Source organism: Lynx rufus, unplaced genomic scaffold (assembly GCF_022079265.1).
Source record: "Lynx rufus isolate CCGP_SWC_20201006 ecotype Redwood Valley unplaced genomic scaffold, mLynRuf1.p SCAF_4, whole genome shotgun sequence".
NCBI lineage: Eukaryota > Metazoa > Chordata > Mammalia > Carnivora > Felidae > Lynx > Lynx rufus.
Window position 1 is genome coordinate 55,022,243 of NW_025814856.1, and position 24,280 is coordinate 55,046,522.

General features: G+C 54.7%; 1 protein-coding gene across 1 annotated transcript in view; it reads left to right on the forward strand.

Moving 5' to 3' along the window:
* The first annotated feature begins 339 nt into the window (after positions 1-339).
* Positions 340-24,280, forward strand: part of GRIP2 (glutamate receptor interacting protein 2) — a 56,950-nt gene continuing 33,009 nt past the window's right edge. Inside the window, exon 1 of the mRNA XM_047095201.1 lies at positions 340-592. Coding sequence (XP_046951157.1) covers positions 340-592 — 253 coding nt within the window. The remainder of the gene's footprint in view (positions 593-24,280) is intronic.

The following is a 24,280-nucleotide window of genomic DNA, read 5'->3' on the forward strand; positions in this document are numbered from 1 at the left end:
AGCCATCAGGGGTCTCTGAAGTCTGAGCAGACCTTCCCAGGCAGAGATGTTCAATGGTGCCATGCCAGACAGGACAGGCATTTGAGGTGGAGGGCCCTGCAAGTGCAAAGGCCTGGGGGCATCAAATAGCACCGCCTGGGGAAGGCAGAAGGAGGGGGATCTGCAGATTTTGGCACAAGAAGGGGTAGGCAAGGTGAGCGCTTTGGGAGAAAGAAGACTGTGGTTTCAGGCCGGGTGCCCCATGAAGGTTTGCCCCAGGGTTCGGAACGCCCTGGTGCTTCGCTCCCTAGCTGGGGCTGCGGTGGAGGAAGGGACTTGCTGCCACAGATGCCACTGCCGATGCCACCGCTGCTGGCTCTGGGGAGGATTATCTATTTTAGCAACTCGGGAGGGTGGAGGCTGGGAGCGCCCAGCCTCTGCCAGTTAGCACAGGCGGCTCCGGAGCGGAGCGCACAGAGGAGTGCCTGGCTCAGGAGCACAGGGAGGCTTGGGCAGGTCGTGTCCCTGGCCCTGGGCCCCAAGGGCCCCGAGGGGCTGATGCTGGCTGTGTCGCTCAAGTGGCGGCTGGGCGTGGTGAGGCGGCGACCCAAAGGTACTGAGTGGGGAGATGGGCAGGGGGCAGCCCGGCTGCCTGCCCAGGGGCTGGGCGGCTGGACCCGATCCGGTTGGAAGGTGGAGGCTGAGGGCTCCTGGGGACCTGGGGCCTCCTTCCCTGCCCCGTCTCTGCCTCCACCCCATCTCTGCTGGCACTGTTTGGGCTTTGCTTCTGTTCCGGGTTTCTTTCTGAATCTGTGTGTGTGTCTGGTTTCTCTCTGCCCAGCCGGCTCTGTTGCCTTCTGCACCTCCCCATCTCTCGACGGTTTGTCCCTGCACCGCCCCCACCCCCCACCTCTTTGTCTGGCTGAGTCTCTCTGTCTCTCTGTCCATCTTTTTTTTTTAATTGTTAATCTAGTCTCATGGACCATAGTGTTTTCAAATTGTTGTCCTCTGTCTCTCCATCTTTCTCTGCCTCTGTCTCTTTCTGTTCTCTGCCTCTTACTGTCTCTCTCTTTGTCTGGTTCTCTCTCATCTTTGTTTCTCTCTGCCCCAACCTGTTTTTTCCTTGTCTTTCTCTCCCCTTCTGTCTTGTTCTTCTCTCTCTCTCTCTGTGTCTCTCTCATGGTCCCTGTCTACATCTGACTGTCTCTTCCTCTCTGCTTTCCTGTGCCACAGTCCCTTTCATTGTCCCCCTCACATGGCATGTCGCTGATGGCCTTTATTTTCCCTTCTGTTTGGGGCATGAGGTTGTCTTGGTCGAGCTGCGCCGGCAGGGTGGCTGTGTGTGTGTGTGTGGGGGGGCGGCCAAGGGCTGTGTGTGGGCATTCAGGGCCGGGGGGCCGTGGGTGGAGGCAAGACTTGACCCTGGGTGACATGGAGTGTGTGCTGAGCCCCACTGTGTGCAAAGCCCCATCCTGCACAGGCGGCTCCAGGAGGGGGCCCGGGAGGGGGGAAAGGCTGAGGGGTGAGTCGGGGTCAGAGTAGTGTCCAGCTGGGAGTCAAGCTGCCCAAGCTGTGTGACCCTAGGTTTCATCTGTGGCTTCCCTGTGCTGCCATCTGTCCGTCGACAACATGGAGGGGAGGTGGGAGACGGTGGATTCACAGTTTTTATGTTGCCGGCCTCAGAACTAAGAATAATCATGCTGTTAATAAGAGAAACAGTCAGTGACATTAATTCAGTGCCACTGTGTGCCAGGCAATACATTCACTTAGTGATTCCTCACAACAGCTCTGCAAGGTTGGTCCCATCCTTATCCCGATTGTGTAGACGGGGAAACAGGCACAGAAAGGGTAAGTGGCTTGCTCTAGGCTACACAGGCAACACTCAGAGGCTCTCTCAAGCCAGCTCTCCTAACTGCCATGAACATTTTCTGGACTCGGAGGAACCTACAAACAGAGGGGCTGCCTCAGGAGTGGTCAAAGGGTAAGGTGGTAGGGTCTTTGGGGGTATCAGAGGGACTCTAGGCTCTGTACTTGCCCCCAGGCTGCTGCTGGTCTGACATCTAGAGGCCTTTGTCAGTCCCTTCCGTACAACAGAGCAGGAAAAACTTGGAGAGTACCAGGAACAGAGTTTCCTTTGGGGCTTTCCAGGGACTCCTGTGTTGGGACCGCCTCCAAGGGAGAAGTCCCCTGCCCCGTCAAGGCTGTTGTCCTCCTCTTCAGGTCCACAGACCCTGAGAACCGGGTGGGATCCTCCTAGGCTGGAGGGATAGACAGATACATCCCGGGCTGTCCTCGGGTTTTGGAGAACAGCCAACTAAATACTGTGGATCAGGCTCTGCCCCCTTGGAGGTAGAGAAACTACTTGTATTATCCATAGCCCACCTGGATTCAAATGCTATCCCCGTTCTTCCTTCCTGTGCAGCCCACTCAGAACCTGTTTCCTCTTCTATACGATGGATCCAGGAAAGGCCACCCTTCTGAGATTGCAGTGATGATTGGGAAAGACTAGCGCAGAGCCTGGCACACAGTAGACACCTGGTAATTTTGAATTTCATGTAGCCACTCGCTTCCTACTCCCACCCCAGCCATATGCACACCACTGACCCCAGGGTGGTGTCTGGGACCAGCAGACCTGTAACAAAACAGAGGGGGGAGCGCACCCCAATTGGGGGCACACGGTGTGCTGGCGTGTGCCAGGCTCCTGTCTGACATCTCTCCACTTCTTTGCCGGGGGCTCTGTCAGAGGCACAGGGAACTTGTTTTCATCCATTTGTGAAAATGTAAAACCTCAAGGGAGAAGGATTCAAGGGGGGAAGATCGGAGGAAGGGGAGGTGTTTCTTCCGTTTATGTTTCCAAAGCATTTTTTTTAATGCCTAAGGGCACATCTTCCCACTTCTAGCCAGTATTTTCTAGCAGGCCTTCCTGTCCCCTATCTTTTCTGGGTAAGGCCCTTAAGTTCTTTACCCTGTGATTGTTTAAGGGTGGGGGTCTCTGGGCCTTGCGGCCAGATGAGACCCCTCCTGTGTCCCTCAGACTGGGATTTGAGGCTTTGCCCAGATTGTGAGCTGTACTCCCCGCCCAGACCGGGACTGGAGACAGGAGGTGTTCAGTCCTGACTCAGCTTCCCCAATTTTGGTCAGGGGTCCGAGGTGAGAGGAAGCACCTAACGTGCATGCACAGATGGAAACATGGCCCTGCTCCATCTCAGACAGCCCTGACAGTGTCTGGATGTCCGCATCGGGACAGTGAGGAAACGGAGCCCTCGGGGGTGGGGAGGGGCCTGTGGCGCTGGCCTGACTCTAACGTGCATGTCCTGGACCCCAGTGCCTGCACAGGACACAGACATTCCCAGGCCACTGTGCCTTCTTTCCTAGCCTGGGCATAATGATGGCATCACCCCAGAGGATTCTGGGCTATCAGATCAAGGTTTCCTATGGAGCTATGCTTGGGCCTTTGCGGGCATAAAATGGTCATGTTTGATTCAAAGAGTGAGGGATTTTGTTTGCTGTGTGTGGATGTGAGGGAGGAAGGATATACAGAGCACAGGCCCTGGAGCCAACAGCCAGGGATTTATCCCAGCTGTGCAACTGGGCCTAGTGGGCCTCAGTTTTCCTGTCTGTAAAATAGAGTTAATATTAGAGCCTTCCTCCTTGGGTAGGCTGCAAGGACAACTGAGGTGAAATTTTCAGAGTGCTAGGTGTCAGGGCCCCCGAAGGAGATCACTTGCAGTTCCTGACCCAGAGGGCTTGGGGGAGGAGGAAATGATGTGTAGATGATGTTGGCACTTCAGTGGGATGGGGTGGGGGCGGGGGTGGATGGGTCCACTTGGTACCTGGAGAAGAGAGAAATGCTTTTGCTTGAGGGAGGTCAAGGAAATCCCCCCTGAACGGAGTTTTTAAGGATGAATAGGAGTTTGCCAGGCAAAGGGACTAGCTAGCACAAATATCTGAAGCTTCAAAGATCTGCCTCGGGAGCTGAGAACTTTGTGAAGAGTGTAAAGAGAGAAGGGAGGCAGGGTGGAGGAGGCAGGAGGTTATGGAGTTTGGACTCTGTCCAGAGGTCCATGGGAGCCATGGAAGGTCCCTGAGCAGGAGAGAGGGGAGAACAGCTTTTTGTGTTAACATAGGCTCTGGCTACAGTGCAGACTACAGGTGAGGATGCAGGGAGGGGACTAGGGTGGGGTCCAGGTGAGAGGTAGGGAGCTAGGGCTCTAGGGTAGGTGGAGTTGATGGATGTTGAGGCAGTAGACTATGCTTTGCCATTCACGATTTCAACAGGTATCTGTTAGCACCTGTTGTGTGCTAGAAATACTGTTCTAGGCCCCAGGGGCACATACGGTAGGGAACTAGATCGACCTAAATCCGGGCCCTTGTGGAGCTGACATTCTAGCAGCGGGAAAGCGAGGAAAATGTATGGCGGTGATACGTGTGTGCAGAAAAATAAAGCAGAAAGAGGGGATGGGGTATGCGGGTAGTGTGTGCGGTTTTAAGTGGTGTCTTCAGAGAGGGCCACACCGAGAAGGTGACATTAGAGCAAAGCCTTTATGGAGGTGAGGGAGGCCACATGGCTATCCAGGGGAAGATGTGGCTGGCAGAGGCCGCAGCCAGTGCAAAGGTCCTGAGGTATGAACATGTTGGTTGTTCCCAGGCTGGCAAGGCTAGAGCAGAGGGGCTGAAAGAGGATGGAGGGTATGGGCTCAAAGAGGTTCTGGGCAAGGGCGTTATTATCTGGCCTCCCAGGCCCGGGTGAGGAGAGGGGATATATTAGAGGCGCAGTGGGCAATTTTAGGGATAACAAGGTTATCCCAAGGTTAAGGACAGGAATCCCTCTTTCTGGCTACATGGCACCTCCTGGGCACAGGGAGGGACTGTGCCTCACCCTCCCGAGCTTTCTCTGCCTGCACCCCCTCCATGGTGCACATCTGTGATGAATTATTTACTCCTTCCTTCCCCTCTGTAATGAGGCTCTCTATCTCGCCTCCACATCCGGCTCCTGGCATTTCTCACAGTGCAGCAGCTGCATTGGGGTCTCACATCTGACTCCCAATGGGGAAGCCAGCCCCTCCCTCCAGCGCCTGAACAGCTCCCGGCTCCTAGGCCTCTGCCCTCCTCCATGCCCAGACTGGGGAGGGCACCAGAAGTTTAGATCAACTGCAGTGTCTCAGAGACCACGGATTTCTTTTTTTATCAAGAAGGCAGAGATAAAGTGCAAACCTCTGGTCCTGTTCTTTGTTCCCCAAGCATTTATTGAGCACTTACTGTATGTCAAGTGCTATGCTGAGTACTTCACATGTACTTTCTTATTTTCACAACAACCCTGTGAGTTATGAACTAAATTGCCCCATTTTGCAGGTAAGGAAACTGAGGTCCAAAGAAGAAGTGACTTTCCAAGGTCACACAGCTAGGAAGGAGATGGTGGAATCTGTGCCCTGCCCCTGCCCCCCAGGCAGTCTGACTTCCAAGCCCAAATGTCTCACCACAGGGCCATTTCTCAGTGGTCAGTTATCTGGCCACCCTGCCAGCAAGAAGGGACCCCTCTGTTGCATTCCCAGCATGTGGCTGCTGGTCTGTCTTCCCCAGGCTCCCTCAAGGTTCTCCGCCCTCCCTCTGCTCCCCCTGCCCCAAGACAGCCCTGCAGAGACAGCACTGGTGCCTCCCCAAGATTGCCCTTCCAGGCTAAGTGGCCCCATTTCTCAGGGTCTCTCACCCCTCCCCACCTGGTCACCATCTCTGTCCATGTCCCAGCCTGTGTGTGTCCCTCTTGCAGGGCAGAGCCCAGAATTGAGCCCAGGCAGGGTGTGGGGAAGTCTGAGCAGGCAGAATAGCTGGGCCCTTTCCTGATTCTGGGCAGTGAACCGTCTTGATGGCACATTCACCTTGCCCATGTCACCCACCAGAGCTAGTGCCCATCTTGTCAGTTAATGTCCCAGCATTGTCTCCATTTGTCAGCTTGAATGTTCAGTCCAGTGGGACCATCTGCCTGTCTTAATTGCCCGGATAATTGTGAAAGCTGCGGGCCCTGTCTCCCTTCCTGGGGAAATGGCCTGATAGAGCAGAAAGAACATCCATTAGACAGGAGACTGAGGCTGACTCTACTTTCTGGGGTCCTTCAGCGGGTGCTTGCTCTTCCTGGCTTCAGTTTCCCTTCTGTGCCCCCTGCTGTGCTCTCCAGTGGCTGGAAGCCCCCTCACTGCCTTTCCCCCATCCACCCATTTGCTCTCCTTGGGCTGACCTTCTGTCTCCAGCCCCCACATTTTGCCGTCTTGGCCGAGGTGATGGTGACTCATAAGCAGATGTGTGGGCAGGTAGGCGGGCCAAGGGAGGCCACACACTCAGCAACCTCTCACAGCTGCATAACTGGGGCAGTGGGTCCCTGTGGGTGACCTTGGGGAAGGTCCTTGCCACTTGCTGAGTCTTGGTGCCCCGTTTGCAGAATGAGTCTGTTGAGGAAGGTTTGTTTGAGATTTGGAAAAGGTTGGGGATCCTTGAGTCTCAGACAGAGACTGGGGTGAGGGGGGTCCCAGGTTAGCTGAGGTCAGAGCTGAAATAGCACCCAGAGACCACAGATCCAACCCCGGCTCCAGCCCATGCGTGCACCCCTGTTTTACACATGAGAGGGTTGAGGCCACTTTTGCTGAAGGTCACCCAACCAGTCAGAGGTAGAGTCAGGACTTGAACCCGGGGCTCTGCTAAGGCTCCCACGGCACTACTGCTGGAGGAGGCGATGCTAACAGGCTGGGAGGGCAGTCTAGAATGTTCCTCACCACTTTGGTGTCAGGCTCATCTGGGGATAGATGGGCAAAGAGGGTGGGACATCTGGTGAGTGGACAGAAGTGGGACCTAGAGGTGCCCGAGGGCATTGGGAACCCAGATGAGGCAACAGCAGCTGGAGGATCAGGGAAGGCTTCCTGGAGGAAGGGACAGCGGGCAGCCTGGGGGACTTGCAGCATTTGGCCAGGCAGGCAAAGGGTGAGGGAGGGGGCGTTCCTGAGGGACCATGAGTGTGAAGGCTGGGAGGTGGAAAGGGCTCAGGGTGTGTGATGCTGGGGATGGGGGTGGGCGACGCTTGAGAGGTAGGCAGCCAGTTCTGGACACGGTTTGGCACCTCCCAGTGGTTCTTCCTAAACAGCACTGAGAGGCCATGAGCCGTGGGAGGCCTCAGCTGGCAGGCAGCAGGCACTGGCCCAGGAATCTCAGTGTCAAGACTTGTCCTCAAACAAGTGGCCCAACCCCAACCCTGCAGGGCCCCCCCACCCCACAGCTCCCCAGTGGGAGAGCTGCTGCCCGGATCTCCTGGGATATTCATGAGCTGTGCGGGACCCTTGGGTGGGCCTTCCCAGATCATCACCCTGCCTGAGGCGCCCCATCAGCCCCTGCCTCCAGGGTTCTCTTTCAACGTTCAGGCCCACCAGGAGGCCACGAGATAAAATGAGGCTCTCACACAAAGCCCTTTTGAGAACGTGTGGCTCCCGAACTGTGATTAAGGCTTTGGAGCCAGACACCTGCATATTCCTCAGTCTCTTGCCCCTCTGGACTCTAGTTTCCTTATCTGTGGAAAGAGGTGATTATCCCAGCCTCGTGGGCCTGGTGCAGACACACTGGAGGTAAAGGCTTGCCGAAATCCATAGGGGTTGAAGATGCACGTGTGAGCATGGCCCCAGAACGCTGGGATGTGTGGCCGCCCACTCATTCCAGCCACACACCCAGGGGAGGCCCTCGGGATGGGATGGTTGCTCGTGGGACCCACATCCATATCCTGAGTGGTGGCCTCCCTCTCTTGCCAGGGCTCAGAGGCCATGGCCCGGGTCCAGACAGGGCCCCTGACTCTATGCGGGGCAGTCCTGGGGCAGGGGGTCTGGGTGCCCCAGGGAGCCACAGGAAGCCACAGGGAGGCAGGCTCCAGCTCAGGATAACGGAGCGACTCATCCTTTGACTCTTCAGGAGTTGGGTGGCTGCTTAGGAGGTGGTGAGCTTTCCACTCGTGGAGGTATACTAACTATATCAAACAACAGAAAACGTTTCTGTGTTGATGTGTTAGAGGGGATGAATTATTGCTTTCTTTTCCAACATAGCAATCTAGAGATTATGCCTAATCACCATTTATTTTTCATTGATTTATCCTAGCACTTACTGTGTGCTGAGCTTAGCCCTGGATATAGGGTTGAAATCAATAAGCAAGATAGCCGGGGGCCCCTGTTTAGTGGAAAAGAACAGGTGAGCAAATGCATCGGTGGAAAGACTGGGAGGAGGTGAAGGGGACTCATCTGGTGTGGTCAGGGTGGGCTTCTTGGTGGAGGCAGCATTTAGGTTGGGCTGTACGGATTTTCATCTTTAGATGTGGGGAGAGACTTCCAGAAGGAGGGAAAGGCCCATGTAAAGGACCCGAGGAGGGAGTACCCGATTCTGACAATCTGTCCCTTGGCCTGTACTAGCTAGAGTCCTTGGCCCAGTCCCTTCTCCTTTCTGGACCTCAGTTTCTCCTCAAATGGGAGCAGCAGGGCTTTTGAAAGATTCTGCAGCACACTAAACATCAAGTGCTTGGTATCCAGTAGGTGTTTTGTACATGTTAGACCTTTTTTTTCCTCTGGGGCATATGCATTTGGACAAGGGTACTGCTTGACCTAGAACGTGGAAGGTGGGATTCCAGGCATAGTGCTCGCCACAAGGCTGAGCCCCAGTTCAGTCTCCTACTCCACTCTGTCACTCGAGGGCACAGCTTGAGGGCGGTGCCTTCCCCTCCCACATCCTCATCAAATACAGGGGGTGTCGCTGTAATCAGGCTCCAGTGTGCAGAAGCTCCACCCGCTGCTCCTGACAGCTTGAGACTATTCTTCCCTAAGTGTCATGCATGTGGTGGCCACAGTGCCAGGAATGCCCCATTCAGTGCATTCCCTCCTCCAAAGCAGGTCTCTGTGTCGTTGGGACCCAGCCCCACTTGCCGGCCCAGCCCACCTGCTCTTTGGGGTCCTCTGACCCCAGCCATGCTGGTTGGTGCCTTTCCCTACATATACTGTGCACCTTTCTACCTCCCGCCCTTTGCCTAGGCTGTCCCCTCTGTCTCGAATGTCGTTCCTGCCTCATCTTTGAGTGTCTGGTTCCTTTGTCCCTCAAGGCTTGGCTCAGACACCACCTCTACCAGGCAGCTTTCCCTGACTCCTCCTCTTTGGCCCCCTTTGCTATGTTTGGGCCTATAGCAGATCCTCTTTGGGTATAGTTCCTTCTGCAAGAGATGCTGATGTTCTGATATCACATGTGACGTTCTTGGCATGGAGTAGGCCCTGCGTGAGCAGTTGCTGGGCCTTGAACCTGGTCTTTTGACACCCAGCCCAGGGTTCTCCCCGGGGCAGGGCAGGGAGGAGCCGTTGCCAGGGTGGCATTGACCTCCTGAGGTTGGAATGCATAACACTGCTCTTTCCCAGGGCTAAGCCCTGACAACTTGCCCATTTATTTTTATGTTTTGCTTTTTTTAAGTTTATTTATTTATTTTGAGAGAGAGACAGAGAAAGGCAGAGAGAGAGAGGGAGAGAGAATCCCAAGCAGACCCTGTGCTGTCAGCACAGAGCTCAATTCGGGGCTCAGGCCCACAAACCGTGAGATCATGACCTGAGCTGAAACCAAGAGTCAGACGCTTAACCGACTGTGTCACCCAGGTGCCCCATGTTTTGCTCCCTTTGCTTGAAAGGCAGTGAGAGGGCAGGTGGGCAGAGTCAGAGCAGACTCTGTGGGGAGGAGCATGACGGGGGGTGGGTGGGACTGAGGTCAGCTGAGGCCCTCATCCTGTGCAGTGACTCTCTTAGCACCCAGTCAAGTTTGTTTTCTAAGGCAGTTATCCCTTTCTCCCTCTGAACTCTTCAATGGCTCCCCAGTGTCCTCAGGAGAGACGCTGGGGTTCCAGGCTTCCTGCCTCTAAGGTGCCTTTCTGCTTTCCTCCCCTCTTGTCCCCACCTCTGCCCCATGCCATCCTGACCCTGCAGCCCATTCCATCTGGCCACCATTTGGAATAAGATCACAAAAGACCCTGCTAAAAACCCTTTAGCAGCTCTCCTCATGCCCAAAGCAGAATCTTGACTCCTCGTCTACCCACCAGCCTCAGCTGCACTGGCCCCCGATGTCTCACCTTCCCCTTCCCATCCTTCACCTCTGCCTGAACAATACCTGCCCTGAGAGGCTCCCTGACCCCCCCCTGCCTAGTGCTGTCCCGGCTCCCCTCAGCACCATCTCATTATGTATCTATACTTGTGTGTTTTTCTCCTTTGACCTCTGCCCCTCCCCTGAACTGGCAGCCAGAGAGGTAGGCTCTACTCATATTTTGTTCACTGCAGAAAGCTTAGGCCAAGCTTAGATTCTAGCTGGTAGTGGGTGCATGATAAATACTCTTCGAATGCGTGAGTGGCCAGAGAGACAGGGCAGGGCTGTGATCACCCTAGCTACCTCTGTGGGCCCCGTACTTGACAGTTTTCTAGGTGTTTTGTTTATTCACTGAGTTTCTCACAAGAATCCTTTGAATGGACAATCTCATCAATACTTTAGAGGAGGAACCTGAGGCTCAGGGAGGCCCTCTGCACGGTTGTGGCCTCATGTCATCTTTTCCAGGAGGGAAGCCATTGCAGGTGTCGGGAAATACAGAGGGCAAGAGGGAGCCTTAGGGAGATGCCCTACTCACAGCCAGGCCTGGGCTGGTGCCTCTTGACCCTCTCCAGTTAGGAGATTCCCAGAGACTCCCCAGGGGCAGCAGCGTGGCCCTCCCCCTCCCCCCACAGTCCTTTGTCCTTCCTGTATCTCTCTGGGCTAGGGAGAGGGCTCCTGAGTGTGCCTTTCTCAGGGGGCTTGGGGTTGGGGTGTTGGTGCAGATGGCATCAGGAGTACCTGGGTTCAGATCCCGGTTCTTCCTTCACCTTCTGTGTGAGTAAGAGCAAGGGGCTTCCCTTCTCTGGGCCCCTGCTTTTCATCGCTGAAGTGCGGGTGTTGTGGATGAAGTGAGGAAAGATGTATACAGCGTTGAAAGTCAGGCCCGGCACACAAAGTCTCTGCACCACCTGGTTCTGTGGTTCCTCTCACATCCCAGAGCCTCCCCCTTCCCTAGTCTGAGCACACGGCCTGTCGCCCGGGTCCCCTTGGCTGGCATGCCGCTGTGCCCTCCAGGGCTGGAGGAAGGCTGTGGTGAAGGGTACTGGCAACCGGCAGGTGTCTGGGGCCACAGCCTGGGAGCCGCCCACCGACGTGGCACTACCCCCCGAAGCTCTCCCTAGCCCGCCCTGGAGTAGCTGAGGGACAGTGGGGGTGTGTGTGGAACAGTGTGGCCGGAGTGGGGACTGCGGCCAAACAGCACCTCCTAAGAGGGGGGTCACTCGTGCCTCGCCCGTGGCTGCTGGAAGGGCAGGCTGGGTCTCAGTTTCCCCAGCTGTAAAATGGGGACCCACCTCGTGGAAATGTTTACCAACCAGGCAGGGGGCCGCGATTGTCCTGGCCTGGCCTCTGGGGTGGTTTGAGGAGAGGGGGAGGAAGAAGCAACAGAACAGCAATAAAGGGTTTATCTGTCTTGTCTTCAAATCGCCGTCTCTGCCTCGTTCCCACCCAGACTTCATTTCCGGCTGTCCGTCGGGGAGGGTGGTGGTGCTGGCGGGCTTGGAACAGCTCCCCTGTGGTCATGGTGGACTCAGCCCCGGGGTCTGAGAGGAAAGGTGGAGGCTGGGGTCCAGGCTCCCACTCTGTGCTGGTGGGGGTCCCCAGACACGGCCCCATCTGGGTCTTGGTTTTCCGTCCCAGTTGTGGCAGTCACCGCTCCTGGGTGGGCGGGGTCCAGGGGTGCCAGGAGTCCCGAAGGGTGTCCTGCAGGGACAACCTGACACGCCAGAGAGCATCATGCCAGTGGCACCCTGTTAAGAGACACTAAGAAGGGCCCCGCAGGCCTGGCTTCGTGTAGGGAAGAGGTCATGTGTGCTGGACAGTCACAGTTTGTGCAGCCCTTCCAAGTCTCTTCACAGAAGTGACTGGCCCGGAGTCACATCGTTCAAGGGTGGCAGAGCTGGAACTCGAACCTGGGTGCACCTGACCTGTGTGCTCAGCCACCTCCAAGTTCTTCCTCTCTGGTCTGTTTCACAACATTGGTATATGAGAGTCTTGGTGGGAAAGTGGACGGATAAGTGCTTTCTGACTTATTAACATGTGGTCTCCCTACCCTAGGGGGTGGGTGCTGTATGGCGAGGAAGCTGAGGTCCACAGAGGCTTGGACGCATGCCCCAGGTCACACTGCAATCCATCTTCCAGTTGTCTTACAAAACCTAAGGACGTGGGGGTGTCAGGGCCTCCGCTGGCCATGGAGGGTCTGCCCACCGGCTCAGTGGCCCTGCCACCTCCCCTAGGTTGTCCAGTCTTCCTGTCTGCCCATTCACAGTGCTGGAAACATGACTGGGAGCTGCTGCCGGCCCGGATCCCTAGCAGGCCTGGCTTCTAGCCACCTTACACACCCAGCAGTCTGTCCCCTTTTCCCTCTGCTTCCCTGAAGTTTGGCAGCGCTCATTGGATGAGAGGGGTCGTCTTTGGAGCAGGACCGACAGCAGCTTCGTCTGCTCTCAGCTCCCAGAAGGGACCCTTGCTGCTCACTGCCAGGCCCCCCTCCCTTGTCCCTCAGGTGGTGCCGCAGGTCTGAGGTCCTTACAGAGCCTTCTCACTCCCTTGCTCTATAACCATCCTTGGCTCCCGTTGCCTACAGGATGAAAGCCAGACTCCTAACAGAGCACTTCTCAAACTTCTATGTGTCCCCTGGGGAGCTTGTTCAAATGCAGATTCTGATTCAGTGGGCCAGGGTGGGGCCTGAGAGTCTGCATGGCTGAGGAGCTCCCCTGGGAGGCCTTAGTAGACCCTTCACAGCCTGGCTCCACATGCACTTCCTGTCTGGTCCCCTCATTTCTCACCCAGGATTGCATTCCCCGACACGCACCTGCAATGGATTTTCCCTTCTTGGGCACATTCCCTCTCATCTTTCAAAGTCAGACTCAAAACGCTTCCTTGGTGGAACCCCAACAGAGCCAACTGCTCCTCATCTGCACTTCTGGAACCCTTTACTAGCCCCTGAAATCCTGAGAGGCACACAGCAGTGACTTTCATTCTTTTTTAAAAAAAATTTAAAGTTTATTTACTTATTTTAAGAGAGAGCGCAAGTCGGGGGCACAGAGAGGGAGAGAGAAAAGCAAGGCTTTTCTCGAACTCAAGCAGGGCTCGATCTCACGAAACCGTGAGATCATGACCTGAGCTGAAACCAAGAGTCCGAGGACTCTTAGGTGTGAACCTGGCTCCACCCTCATAGCTGGGAGATCTAGGGCAGGTGACTTAACCTTTGTGCCAGATATTTATTTAAACCCTGCTTTGTTCTAAAATGGACCAGCACTTGCTTCCAAACCCACTCTTGGATAAAATCAAGAGGAAAATGTGCTCAGTGGGATGGCAGGGACAGAGGGCAGAGGGAAGACACTGTTTCCCACCTGTCTCCTGGTGTCTCGGTCCCCAGCGCCTGGCACAGCGGGCATTCAGAAAAACACCGCACGGAAGCTCTCTCATAACCCATGGCGTGACCTTTCCAGGAGCTTCTCATCCACAAAAGTAAATACCAAAGGAGCAGGAAGAGAGATCGCCAATCTTCATCGCTCATTTAAATGCATCTGTGTGGCTAGCAAATATTTTCTTACAAGAGGGGACGGATGTAGCTCTAAAGGCTCGTGCACCATGCAGCTGGCCCCTCAGGGAGCTGTAAATAAGGGGTGAGGGGAAGAGGGTGAGAGTCTGTCAAGGGCGGTTCACAGGCTGAGAAGGGCCACGTCCCTGCCTGGTATGGAGCTGGGACTACCCCAAGGTGGCCCTTAGCGTCCTGCTCATGGTCATTGAGAGCCTTGTCCTGACTATTGCTGGGTACCATGGACGAACCTGAGAGCCTGCACCCCCCCTTCCCTGCCTGGCTTGATTCTCCCAGCAAATTCGTCCCAATTCAGACCCCCCTCTCTGACCCAGTGCTCACTACCCCTTCAATGGCTGAGTCCTTGGCCTCACTTCTGGCCCAGTGAGCTTGACCTGGAACCTGGACCCTGCCCCCTGGGGTACATGTGGAGTCACCCTAAGAAGAAGGCAGCCTTGGGAAGTGGGCAATGGGAAGGAACCTAGAAGAAGCCCCCAGTCCCCAACCACGGTACTGTACATTTTCATTTACTGCAGGACACAGAACAAACTGGAGCCCCATTTGTTTCCGTGTATCCAGGAAACTCTCCATGGGAGCTGGGACCTCATCTGTGTTGCTCTCTTCTGCATTCAGCAGGAGTTAGGCATACAGGCTATTGACACCCTGTGTCCCTATCACCCACCTTTCTTCCCAGCACCTGTGCGGGGTCTGGCCCTCAGTAGGTGCCCGCATACACTGGTGGGATGGAGCGCAGAAGCAGCTGGGAGGAGGGGCCTTGTGTGTCCATCAGGGTTGGCAGAGTCAGTCCTGAGCTAGCGTGGAGGAATGTAGGAGTGTGCAGGGCTGAGGCCCAGCCGGGGCTGGAATTCTGACCAGCTGCCCCTGCCCATCAAGCCCAAGGCAGGCGGATCCTTTGCCTATCTTACTCTGTCTTCCCCAAAAGCTGGGGGAGTGCTCTATGGGGCAGGCTGCTGGGTTCATCCTCCCCAGGCCCTCCCTTACAGAAAAGGAAACTGAGGCCTGGAGGAGGTAGTTGGAATGTCAGTGGAAGAGCCCCAGGGGGCTCTGAGCTCAGGGATTTCTAACGCTGAGTCCTGCAGATGCTCTTTGGCATATGGCTGCACTTTATCTGGCTTATGTCCTGGGATTCTGTGCGAGATTCTGTTGGAATCTGCTACTTAAAAAAAAAAAAGTTTGGAAGGCACTGTTCCTCTTTTCTAGATGGAAAAACTGAGGCCTGGGGAGAACAGTCACTTACCAAAGTCCTAGAGCAAGTTAGGAACAGAACTGGCTCCAGGGGTACATCTGCTTGGGGACCCAGCGGGAGGACCCAGACATGCCATCTTCAGAGATGCCCACCCAGACTCAGACCGTGGGCCCCGGGGGGTGTAGAACCACATCCAGGAGCCAGTCATACAGTGGCCGTGTCCCCTTTAAGCAGAGAGCCGCCCGCTGCAGTGGGTGGACTCGGTGCCCAGCCAGTGGGAGCCGTGAGCTTCCCTCCCACAGCCCCTCCCCGGGGAGGGTGAGGGAGGGCTGAGCAGCGTGGCTCCCGAGGGAGTTGGTGGGCAGCCGAGGAGACAATAGCAGACATGCTGTGTGGGCTCAGCCGGGAGACCCCTGGAGAGGCGGGTGAGTAATGGGAACCTGTAGGCAGAGTGATGGGACTGAACCCTCCGGAACTGCTGCCCAGAGAAGAGACAAGGATGGCCACTCCCTGGAGACCCAGAGCCCCGAGAGAGTGCAGGGCTGGGACACCCGGCCCCCGGTGGGCCCATGAGAGGGCTGCTGTCCTGCAGCCAGGGACTGAGTCCCCCCGGGGCTGTCCCCTGTCCCGCACGGCAGGGGCAGCAGGCAGATCTGGAGTTCCAGAGGGCAGCCCTCAGCCCCTCAGAGGTGCCTCAGGGAGGTGCGTCCCCTCTCTGCATGGGCATCAGCTGGGGGGAGTGAGCTCCTGGCCCAGAGATGTGAGAGCAGAGGCTGAGCTCAGGGTGGTGTGGAGGGAGCTCCTACAGTAGGCGGAAGGCTGCACTCCTGGCAGGAGGCAGAAGCCCCGGCCCCGGCCCGGGGTCTGGCTGGGGAGCCCCGGGGTCCTGGGAATGCAGTGGGGCAGGTATCACACAGCTTCCACATTCTTAAGTGGGCCTAGGATGGGTGCTGTGGGAGGGGCTCTGGAGCAGACATGGTTGCTCCATCTGTCCGTCTGGCCGCCTGTCTTTGCAGCCTTCTCCTGCTGGGCTACCTTCCTAACCCTGCTCCTGCCCTACCCCCGACCCCAGCCCGAGCTTATCAAGAGCCGGGAACCGGTCATCCTTCACTCAGTGCCCTGGGACTACTCCTGTCAATCCCTTCCCACACTCAACATACTCTTAATGGTACCTCTTTGAAATAGTTCCGAGGGTAAGGGCTGTGGTCCTAGTGGACTGATGGAAACAGGCTCAGAGAGGGGTGGTGGCCCACCCAAGGCCCCACAGCTACAGTGCAGTGTCCAAGCAGGACTAGCCCCAGATGACTTTTATGGCACAGCTACCTCCATCTTGCTTCCGAGGGCCCGGTGAACTTAGGCTCCCACCCCGCCCCCCCCCATGGCAAGGGGCAGGGCCAGGGTCACCCCCTGGCCCCCAGATAATAACATGAATAATGTAGCTAATAGCTGTTGAGATCTTACTCTGTGCCAGGCTCTGTTCTAAGCTCTTTCTGTGCATTTTCTCATTTAATTTGCACAACACTGTGAGTTTGGTACTATTTTTCTCTCCATTTTCCAGCTGGGGAAACTGAGGCATGGAGGTGTTAAGTGACTTGTCCAAGGCTACACAGCCAGAAGTAGCAAAGCTGGGATGTTCCCCATGTGGTCTGCCCCGGCTTCCTCCCGGCGACTACACTGTAAATGGAGGCATTGCTCCCCTGGCCTGGGTATATCTGTCCTCTTGACCTAAGGCCCAGGTGAGTGGGGTGACCTTGTCCTCCAGTGGTCAGAGCCACAAGTGCAACAGCGCCCTGGAGACCTCCCCTGGAGCACTGCCAGGGAGGTTATCTTCCCTCACCTCATGGGCCTCATGGGCCTGTGGCCTCCACCTAGGCTCAGGTCTCAGCATTGCCTGCCTGGACCTTTGCCCCAGTCTCTTTCTTGGCCTTCTAGCCTCCACCCCACTTTCCCATCCTGCCCTAGGAGGGAACTTTCTAAAACTCAAATCTGATCACAGCTCCTTATCTTGGCATTCAAGGCTTATCTTGGCATCTCCCTGGCTTTTTCTCTCTCTGTTGACTTATTGGACCCCCATCCTCACCACAGCAGCCCCCACCCTAGACTCCTTCCCAGGCCACAGAGCCTCTTGAGTACACCTGCCACATTTGATGTTCAGCACTAAGGCTTTTTTTTTTTTTTTTTTTTTAGAAAAGTCCAAAGGTGGAGCTTAGGTACAGTGGGATCCAGGTGCTCAGTTTACATCATTAGGACTCTGGGTCTCTGCTTTGGTTTAGGCAATCTTCATTTCCAGGCAGACTCTTTCCTTTCCTTGAGGTGCCCAGAGGGCCCCATAACCTTTGAGCTTAAGGTCAACCAGGTCAGTCGTCTCTAAGGAAAGAGAACCTGTTTCCAATAGTTCCAGCAAACATCCCAGGGCCAGCTCTTGTTGGCCCAGCTTGGATCACATGCTCACCCTTGAACAATCACTAGGCCTCTGACTGGCTGGCCAGGCCTGGTCGAGTGGCCTCCCCAGGAGCAGGGGAGACCAGGATAGCCAACAGGTGGCCACTCCATACACCCTGCACATTTTGCAGGGAAGGCTGGGCTATAAGAAGTCAGGCCACTTGCAGAGCTCCTCAGTGAGAGCCTGGCTTGGGGTTGGGGTCTGTGGAATGCACTACCCAGTGCCCTTTCTCTGTCCCCGATGGACTCCTGCCTGCACATGCCCTGGGAGCCTCGTTCACCACCCACTAACCCTAAGCCCTTGCGGAAAGGGATGTGACCAGGGTTGGGTGCACTGGAGGCCTGAATGCGGATTTTGGCAGGAAGCCCCACCCCCAGCCCTCCCAGTGTTCACTCCCCTCTGACTCCTGGCCACAAAGTGGTCTTTGTTCCCAGGGCCTGCTGGGCCTCAGTGAGTATCGCTTGGGCCTGGGAAGGCTCAGGCAGGGTATGCATGTGTGTTGTAGAGATTGGGAAGGGTAGTCCTTCTGCTGTGGCCTGGGCTGCCCACTCCTCTGAGGGGCTCTCACCATCACTGCCTGGATCCTCTGTCAGGCCTCACCTCCTACTGCATGGCAGGGGCTATGGCCATGGGGCAACCCCAGGCCCTCCACCACAGAGGCCACAGTATGGATCCAGGGAGGCCTGGATTGGCATCCTCGCTCTGCCTCTTCCAATTCTATGACTTTAAAAATCTCATGCCACCTCTTTGATCCCCCTTCTCCTACTCTGTAAGTGGGAATTGAATTCCAGATTATTTACTGAACACTTACCGTATGCCATGCTTTCCTTCCGGGACACAGCAACCAAAACGCCAGCCCTCTGGAGCTGACATCCTAGTGGGCAGAGGAAGATAGTAAATGAGATCACTAAGTTTTTACAAAAGTGAGATCTGTTAGATGGTGTTGAGTGCATGAAGAAAGATACAGAGTAATGGAGGTGTGGGAGGTGGTGGTGGGGTGCAGGGTAAGTTCAAACAGGCTGATTGGGGAAGATCTTCCTGAGAGGATGACATTTCCACAAGTTGCTGAAGGAGGTGAGGGAGGGAGTTTTGTGGATGTCTGGGGAAGTGCATTCTGGGCAGAGGGAACAGTCGGTGCAAAGGCCGTGGGGTGGGCACAAGTCTGGAGTGTGGAACAGCGAGAAGACCTGGGACCTGGAGTGGAGGGAGCTGGCGGAGGGACGCGTATCATCTGGCAAAGTCAGGGAGGCCGAGGGACTGTCACTTGTGGCAGGAACTTTTGCTTTTACTCTTCACGGAGTGAAATGAGTTTTTTCTGCTCTAGGCAGCCACCGCCAGGAAATAAAATGGTTTCATTGGTGACTCCCCAAGACTGTCATAGGGTAGGGGAGGTAGGAGGCTGGAGGGGGCCCATGACTAGGAGCTTAGGAGCTGTGTAACCCTGGGTAAGTCCCTTAACCTCTCTGTGCCTCGTTTTCCTCATCTAGAACATGAGGATGATAATGGCACCCACCACATAGGATTATCGTGAGGATAAAGCGGTACTAATTTTTAAAAGTTTATTTGTTTCGTTATTTTGAGAGAGAGAGAGAGAGAGCGAGCAAGCAGGGGAGGGGCAGAGAGAGAGAGGGAGAGAATCCCAAGCAGCACAGAGTCCCATGCGGGGCTCGAACTCACAAACTGTGAGATCATAATCTGAGTCGAAAACCAAGAGTAGGATGCTTAACCGACTGAGCCCCACCCAGGCGCCCCTAAAGTGGTAATAATTTTAAAGTTCATAGAACACGGCTTGGGTTCAAATCTTGACCCTGCTTCTTACCATTGGAAGTCAGATAACCTCTCTGTGCCTCGGTTTCCCCCCTCTGTAAATCGGGAATAACGATCATACCATCTCAGAGGGTAGTGAGGATTAAATGAGACGATGCTTATAACGTGCATAGCACAACACCCAGCACTTCATCAAAAGGAGTTGTTACCATTATTAATCTATGAAAACTTTTCTAACGAGGTCAGTAACGGGGACAGGGAGAGAACTCCCGTGTTTCATGGCTTGTGTGTACCCTATAATTTAATTAGATTGCTCATACCAACCATGAGGCGGGCCCTCGCCCCCCACTGTGCAGAGTAGAAGCCTGAGGCTCAGAGAGGAGAAGTGGCTGGTCCTAGATCCCTAGCCAGTGGGCAGCAAGGTTTAGAATCAGACTCTGAAGTTGGCCTAACTCCAAAGTCCGTCCTTCCTTTTTCCATCGGACCAGCCATGCCTGCAGAGGTGGGAACAGCGGAGCTGGGGCCGGTAGATCCCGGGTGGCCTGTGGGAGCAGTGAGCGGCTGCTGCCCCAGGGTCAGCAACGGGCTCCTGAGTACTGTACTTGAATGCAGTCAACGTGGGGCCCAGAGGAAAGTGGGGCCCCCCTTCTCATCAGTGCGGGGCTGGGCTGGCCCCGTTGGTGGCTGGCTGTCACGCAGTCATTTCCTGTTCCCCCCAGATTGAGCCTCGGAACATGTGTTTTCTCAGTGGTCCCCCCTCAGAGGCCGAATGCTCCCTCCTGGAGACCCACAGAACCAAGCTCAGTAGGCTGAGTCTGCCGCCCCGCCCTCCCGCGCCCCTTTCTTGCTTAGGCGGGATCCTGGCACAGGCAGCCTGGCCAGGGGCAGACTTCCTTTGCCCTTTGTCAGAGCTCAATAGCTCCCTGGGGCCCCAGAGAGATGGGGATAATGAAGGCAAGTTAGCAAAGCTTTCAAGAGAAATAAAATAAAAAAGAAGCCCACCCACCCGCCCCTGGCTGCAGCGTGGGGCCTGGGACCAGGTGTATACCCTGCACTGGGCACTGCGTGTCCTCGCTCCCTTCTGCTCCCTGACGGGGCCAGCCCGCATCTGCCGGGACAGGCTGGCTTCGCTGCGGAAATGCATTTCCCTCTGAAGCGAGTTCTTACAGGACGGATTGACTGAAGGCAAAAGCTCATAATTGCCCATTGCTGGAAGGAGGAGACAGGAAAAAAGAAACACGCGGATAAAAATATCTCTGTTTTTATGCACGTTTCCAGCTGAAAATTGGTGGGAAAGATGTTTTTGAAAAGCCTTCATCTCTAGGCATATAATTACCAAGTCCCAGAACAAAAAAAAAAAAAAAAAAAAAGACAGAGCGGGAGAGAGTGAGCACGTTGTGCTAGGGAGGAGGACAAGGGTCTGAACCCCCATAGAATTTTCTATAAATAATTCCCTCAAATTCTCAAGACTGGCTTGGCTAGAGCCAGCAGTGGGGGGATACACCCCCATTTTATGGATGGAGAAATAGAGACTCAAGTCACGCAGCCAACTGAAAATTCTGGCCTTGCCTTGATTCTTGGTTTGAAGGCTGCCTTGGTTTCCCCCCACCCTGGATGCTCATGAAAGTGGGGCACTGTTGCTGAACAGGCATCAGCAAATGTTGTCGCATTTCTCATGGGTGCCTTCCTGAATATGGTACGAGGTCTTGGCTATCCAGGAGCCTCTTACCCAGCAACTGGCTGTCTTGAGTGGCCTCAGTCTCCAAGAGAGGTCATCAAGGCCACACACAAAAATGCACACGCCTTTTCTAGAGAAGAGTCTCTCAAGTCCCAGTTTATTGCCCACTGACTCTTTGCACACAGTCGTATGAATTTCAGTTCGCAGCACACCTGCCAGCCGGGAAAAGAGATGGCTCACAGCCTGAGCCCAAAGCCAGCAAAAGAATTGTAGAAGGGAGGGAATCGGGGTCACTCAGGGTTGAGACAGGTGGTCCTGACACCTCTTTCCCAAGGGGGTCATTGTGGGCCGATGTGGCCCCGTATGGTTCAGCGGAGCAAAATCTGAATATTGGGGTGTGCAAAGGGAGGAGAGGCCACGTGGAAGCCACACGTGGAGACACCCCAGGACATGGGTTTTCTCTTTCAGAGCCAACATCCTGCAGCCTCTGCTTTGGAACCCAGCATTTGGGGATCCCACCGTTCCTCACTCTAGGTTTCTAGGTACTTTGTTTTTGATATCAGGGCCCAGAACACCACCTTAAACCCACTGTTGTCTCATACTCCATTCTTGGGGATCCTGCTGCACTGAATTTGGTGAACTTGACCCTCTGCTTTCCCCGTCCTTTCCTTAAGAGATAATCTCTCCCCTCCCCGCAACCGCCTCCCTGGAATCAAACCTGGAGCCGGCAAGCTTATCTCTGGTCCTCCCAGGACAGCCCAGGAGAGAGGGATTTTCCAGTGACAAGAATCTCATTTGCAGGAGATAAGGCCAATTTTAATTCTGGAATTGCCCACAATGAAATACCAGAGATGTTCGCTGTCACAGAGTTGATAGAAACCAGTCTTTTTCATTTTATTAGCTCAGAAACATCTTGTTGAATCTAAATGAAGCGCAAATTAGGGAACTGTTACGGGAGGCATTATACTTAATGGTGTGTTGCCTCAATTGGTGGTGGCTTGTATGAACAAGGGCCTGGGGGATGAGGTGGGGGCAGCTAGTAAGCAAAGCTGCAGGGGGCCCAACTGCGGGGGCCCTGGAAATGGTTTGGGGCTCACCTGCTATCTGATTTGTTACTTGCCACCTTCTGGCAAGCAAAGGGAGCCTAGCCTTGGTCTGGAAAAGCAGAGCGATGGGGGAGCTGGGTAGTTTCTCAGTGGCTAGAGCTGCAGGTGGTGAAGGGGCTCGCCTTCCTGAGGTTCTGACTGTGCTGTGACCCCAACCTCCTGCTGAACCTGACCCAGCCCCAGCTTGAGCCCCACTCTGACTCTAGAGCAGTGATTTTCAGGGGGAGGGGGTTGGGTGGGGGCACTATTGCCCCCTTAGGGGACATCTGGCAATGTCTGGAGTCATTTTTGTTGTCGTGAGTAGGGGTGGGGTGCTACTGGCATCTAGTGGTTAGAGGGCAGGGATGCTGCTAAACATGGTACGGTGCAGGACAGAGCCCCCCACCATGTGGAATTATCTAGCAAAAAAAACGTCAATAGTGCAGAGGTTGAGAAACCTGCTGTAGTTTGACTGATTCTTTTATTTTTAATGTTTATTTGTTTTTGAGAGAGAGAGGGAGACAGAACGTGAGTCGGGGAGGGGCAGAGAGAGAGGGAGACACAGAATCCGAAGTGGGCTCCAGGCTCCAAGCTGTCAGCACAGAGCCCGACGCAGGGCTCAAACTCACGAACCGTGAGATCATGACCTGAGCCGAAGTCAGACGCCCAGCTGACTGAGCCACCCAGGCTCCCCCAGTTTGACTGATTCTAGCTGAGCCCTGACCTTGGCCCAGCCTGACTCCACCCCCCGCTGAACCCTAATCTGAAAAGGACCTGGCTGGGATGGGATTTGTGGCTTCTGCCCCTTGCAGGGGCTAATTCCTCATCAACTCTGCTTCCACGTGCCTCCGCAGAGGAGTGAGAAGGGAAGATGGGTGCTGTGAGTTAGGTCTTGCCATGGCCAGAGGCTTGGGGAGAGGAGTGGCCTTCCCACAGCTGGTGAATAGCTGAGCCGGAGCCTGCACTCAGGATGGGTTGAACCCTGAGCGCATCCCCTTAACACTGGGCCAGGCTGGAGCTGCCTGAATGAGGGCAGCAGGAGGGCTCTTCTTCCTAGGTGGGTGGGGATGTGTGCAGGCTCACATGAGGCCTTGGAGACCCATGGGACATGTCTGGTGCTGGGAGGGGTGGCCCCCGAGTCAGCACGGGAGAGCCTGCCAGCCTGATGGTTTGCCAGTTGTCTTTGCCCATCTCAGTCTGGTGCTGAGGAAGGACCTGGAGAAGGAGTGCGAAAAAATAACCTGGTTAAGGGGGCCGGGAATGTGGGGTGACAGGGGCAAAGGGGCCTGGGGTCAGGTCCTGGCTCTTGGCAGAAGCTTCCTTGGCCAAGAACTTTGCCCCTCTGAGTCTCAGGTTTTCTCATCTGTCAAGTGGAAGTGATGGTAACATCTCCCTCCTCCCAGGGTTACTGTTAGAAGTAAATGAGATATAGGGGATGGTGTGGATGGTTGGTGCATGATGCGTGAGCCCCCCTTCCCCCCTGCTGCCAGGGCATAGAGGAGAATCCAGAGTATGCACAGTGTCGAAGACAAACAAGTTCTGGGGAGAGGCAAGGGCTCAGGCATTATCACAGAGCAGGTAACCTGAAACCTTCCAGCTTCAAACTCTTTTGAGATGCACAGATAAACTCATAGGAAATGAAGAGGGTGCATGGGAGAGGAGATAAGGGCGGCCTTCATAACCACTTCTGTCAGTTTTGCACTGGAAGTCTGGCCAGTGCAAAAAGGCAGGTAAAAGAAATAAAAAGTATGACATTTAGAAAGAAAAAAAACCTGTCATTTTTCACAGATAACAGAAAAGCCCAGAGAACCTACAGATAAACTATTAGAATTAATACGGGAGTTTTAAAGGTCAGTATACAAAATCGACTCTGCTATTATATATCAGCAACAAATGATTAGAAAATTAAATTTGAACAACAATCCAATTTACAATAGCATTAAGACACTTCAAATATCTAGGAATATATTTAATGAAAGATGTACATGGTCTTTGCCCGTGGAGGTATACAATATTCTTGGCAGAGATTAAAGAAGACAAAAATAAATGAAAGAGTAGACCATGCTCATTGATTGGAAGACCTGATATTGTAAAGATGTCAACTGTCCACAAATTGGTCTGTAAATTTAGTACATTTCTAATCAAAAAATGAAGAGAAAACTGAAAACCAGCAGGATGCATGTAGGCTGATAAGCTTCCTTACTGGGGTGGCAGCAGGAATGAAGGTGTTTGCTGGTCTGGCAACCAAAGGCTTAGGTTTTAATAGCTTAAGGATACAGGAGATGATGTCCCTATACCTTCCCTAGTTGGAACTCACACCCCAGCATAAAGCCAGGACCTTTAAAAAGACATACCCTCAGCGAAAGTGGGGACTGGGAAAATACCCACCCATCTACCAAAGAGAGAGAATGTCTGTCTCAGCTAGGTCTTGGGATTTGGGTTTCTGAGATGT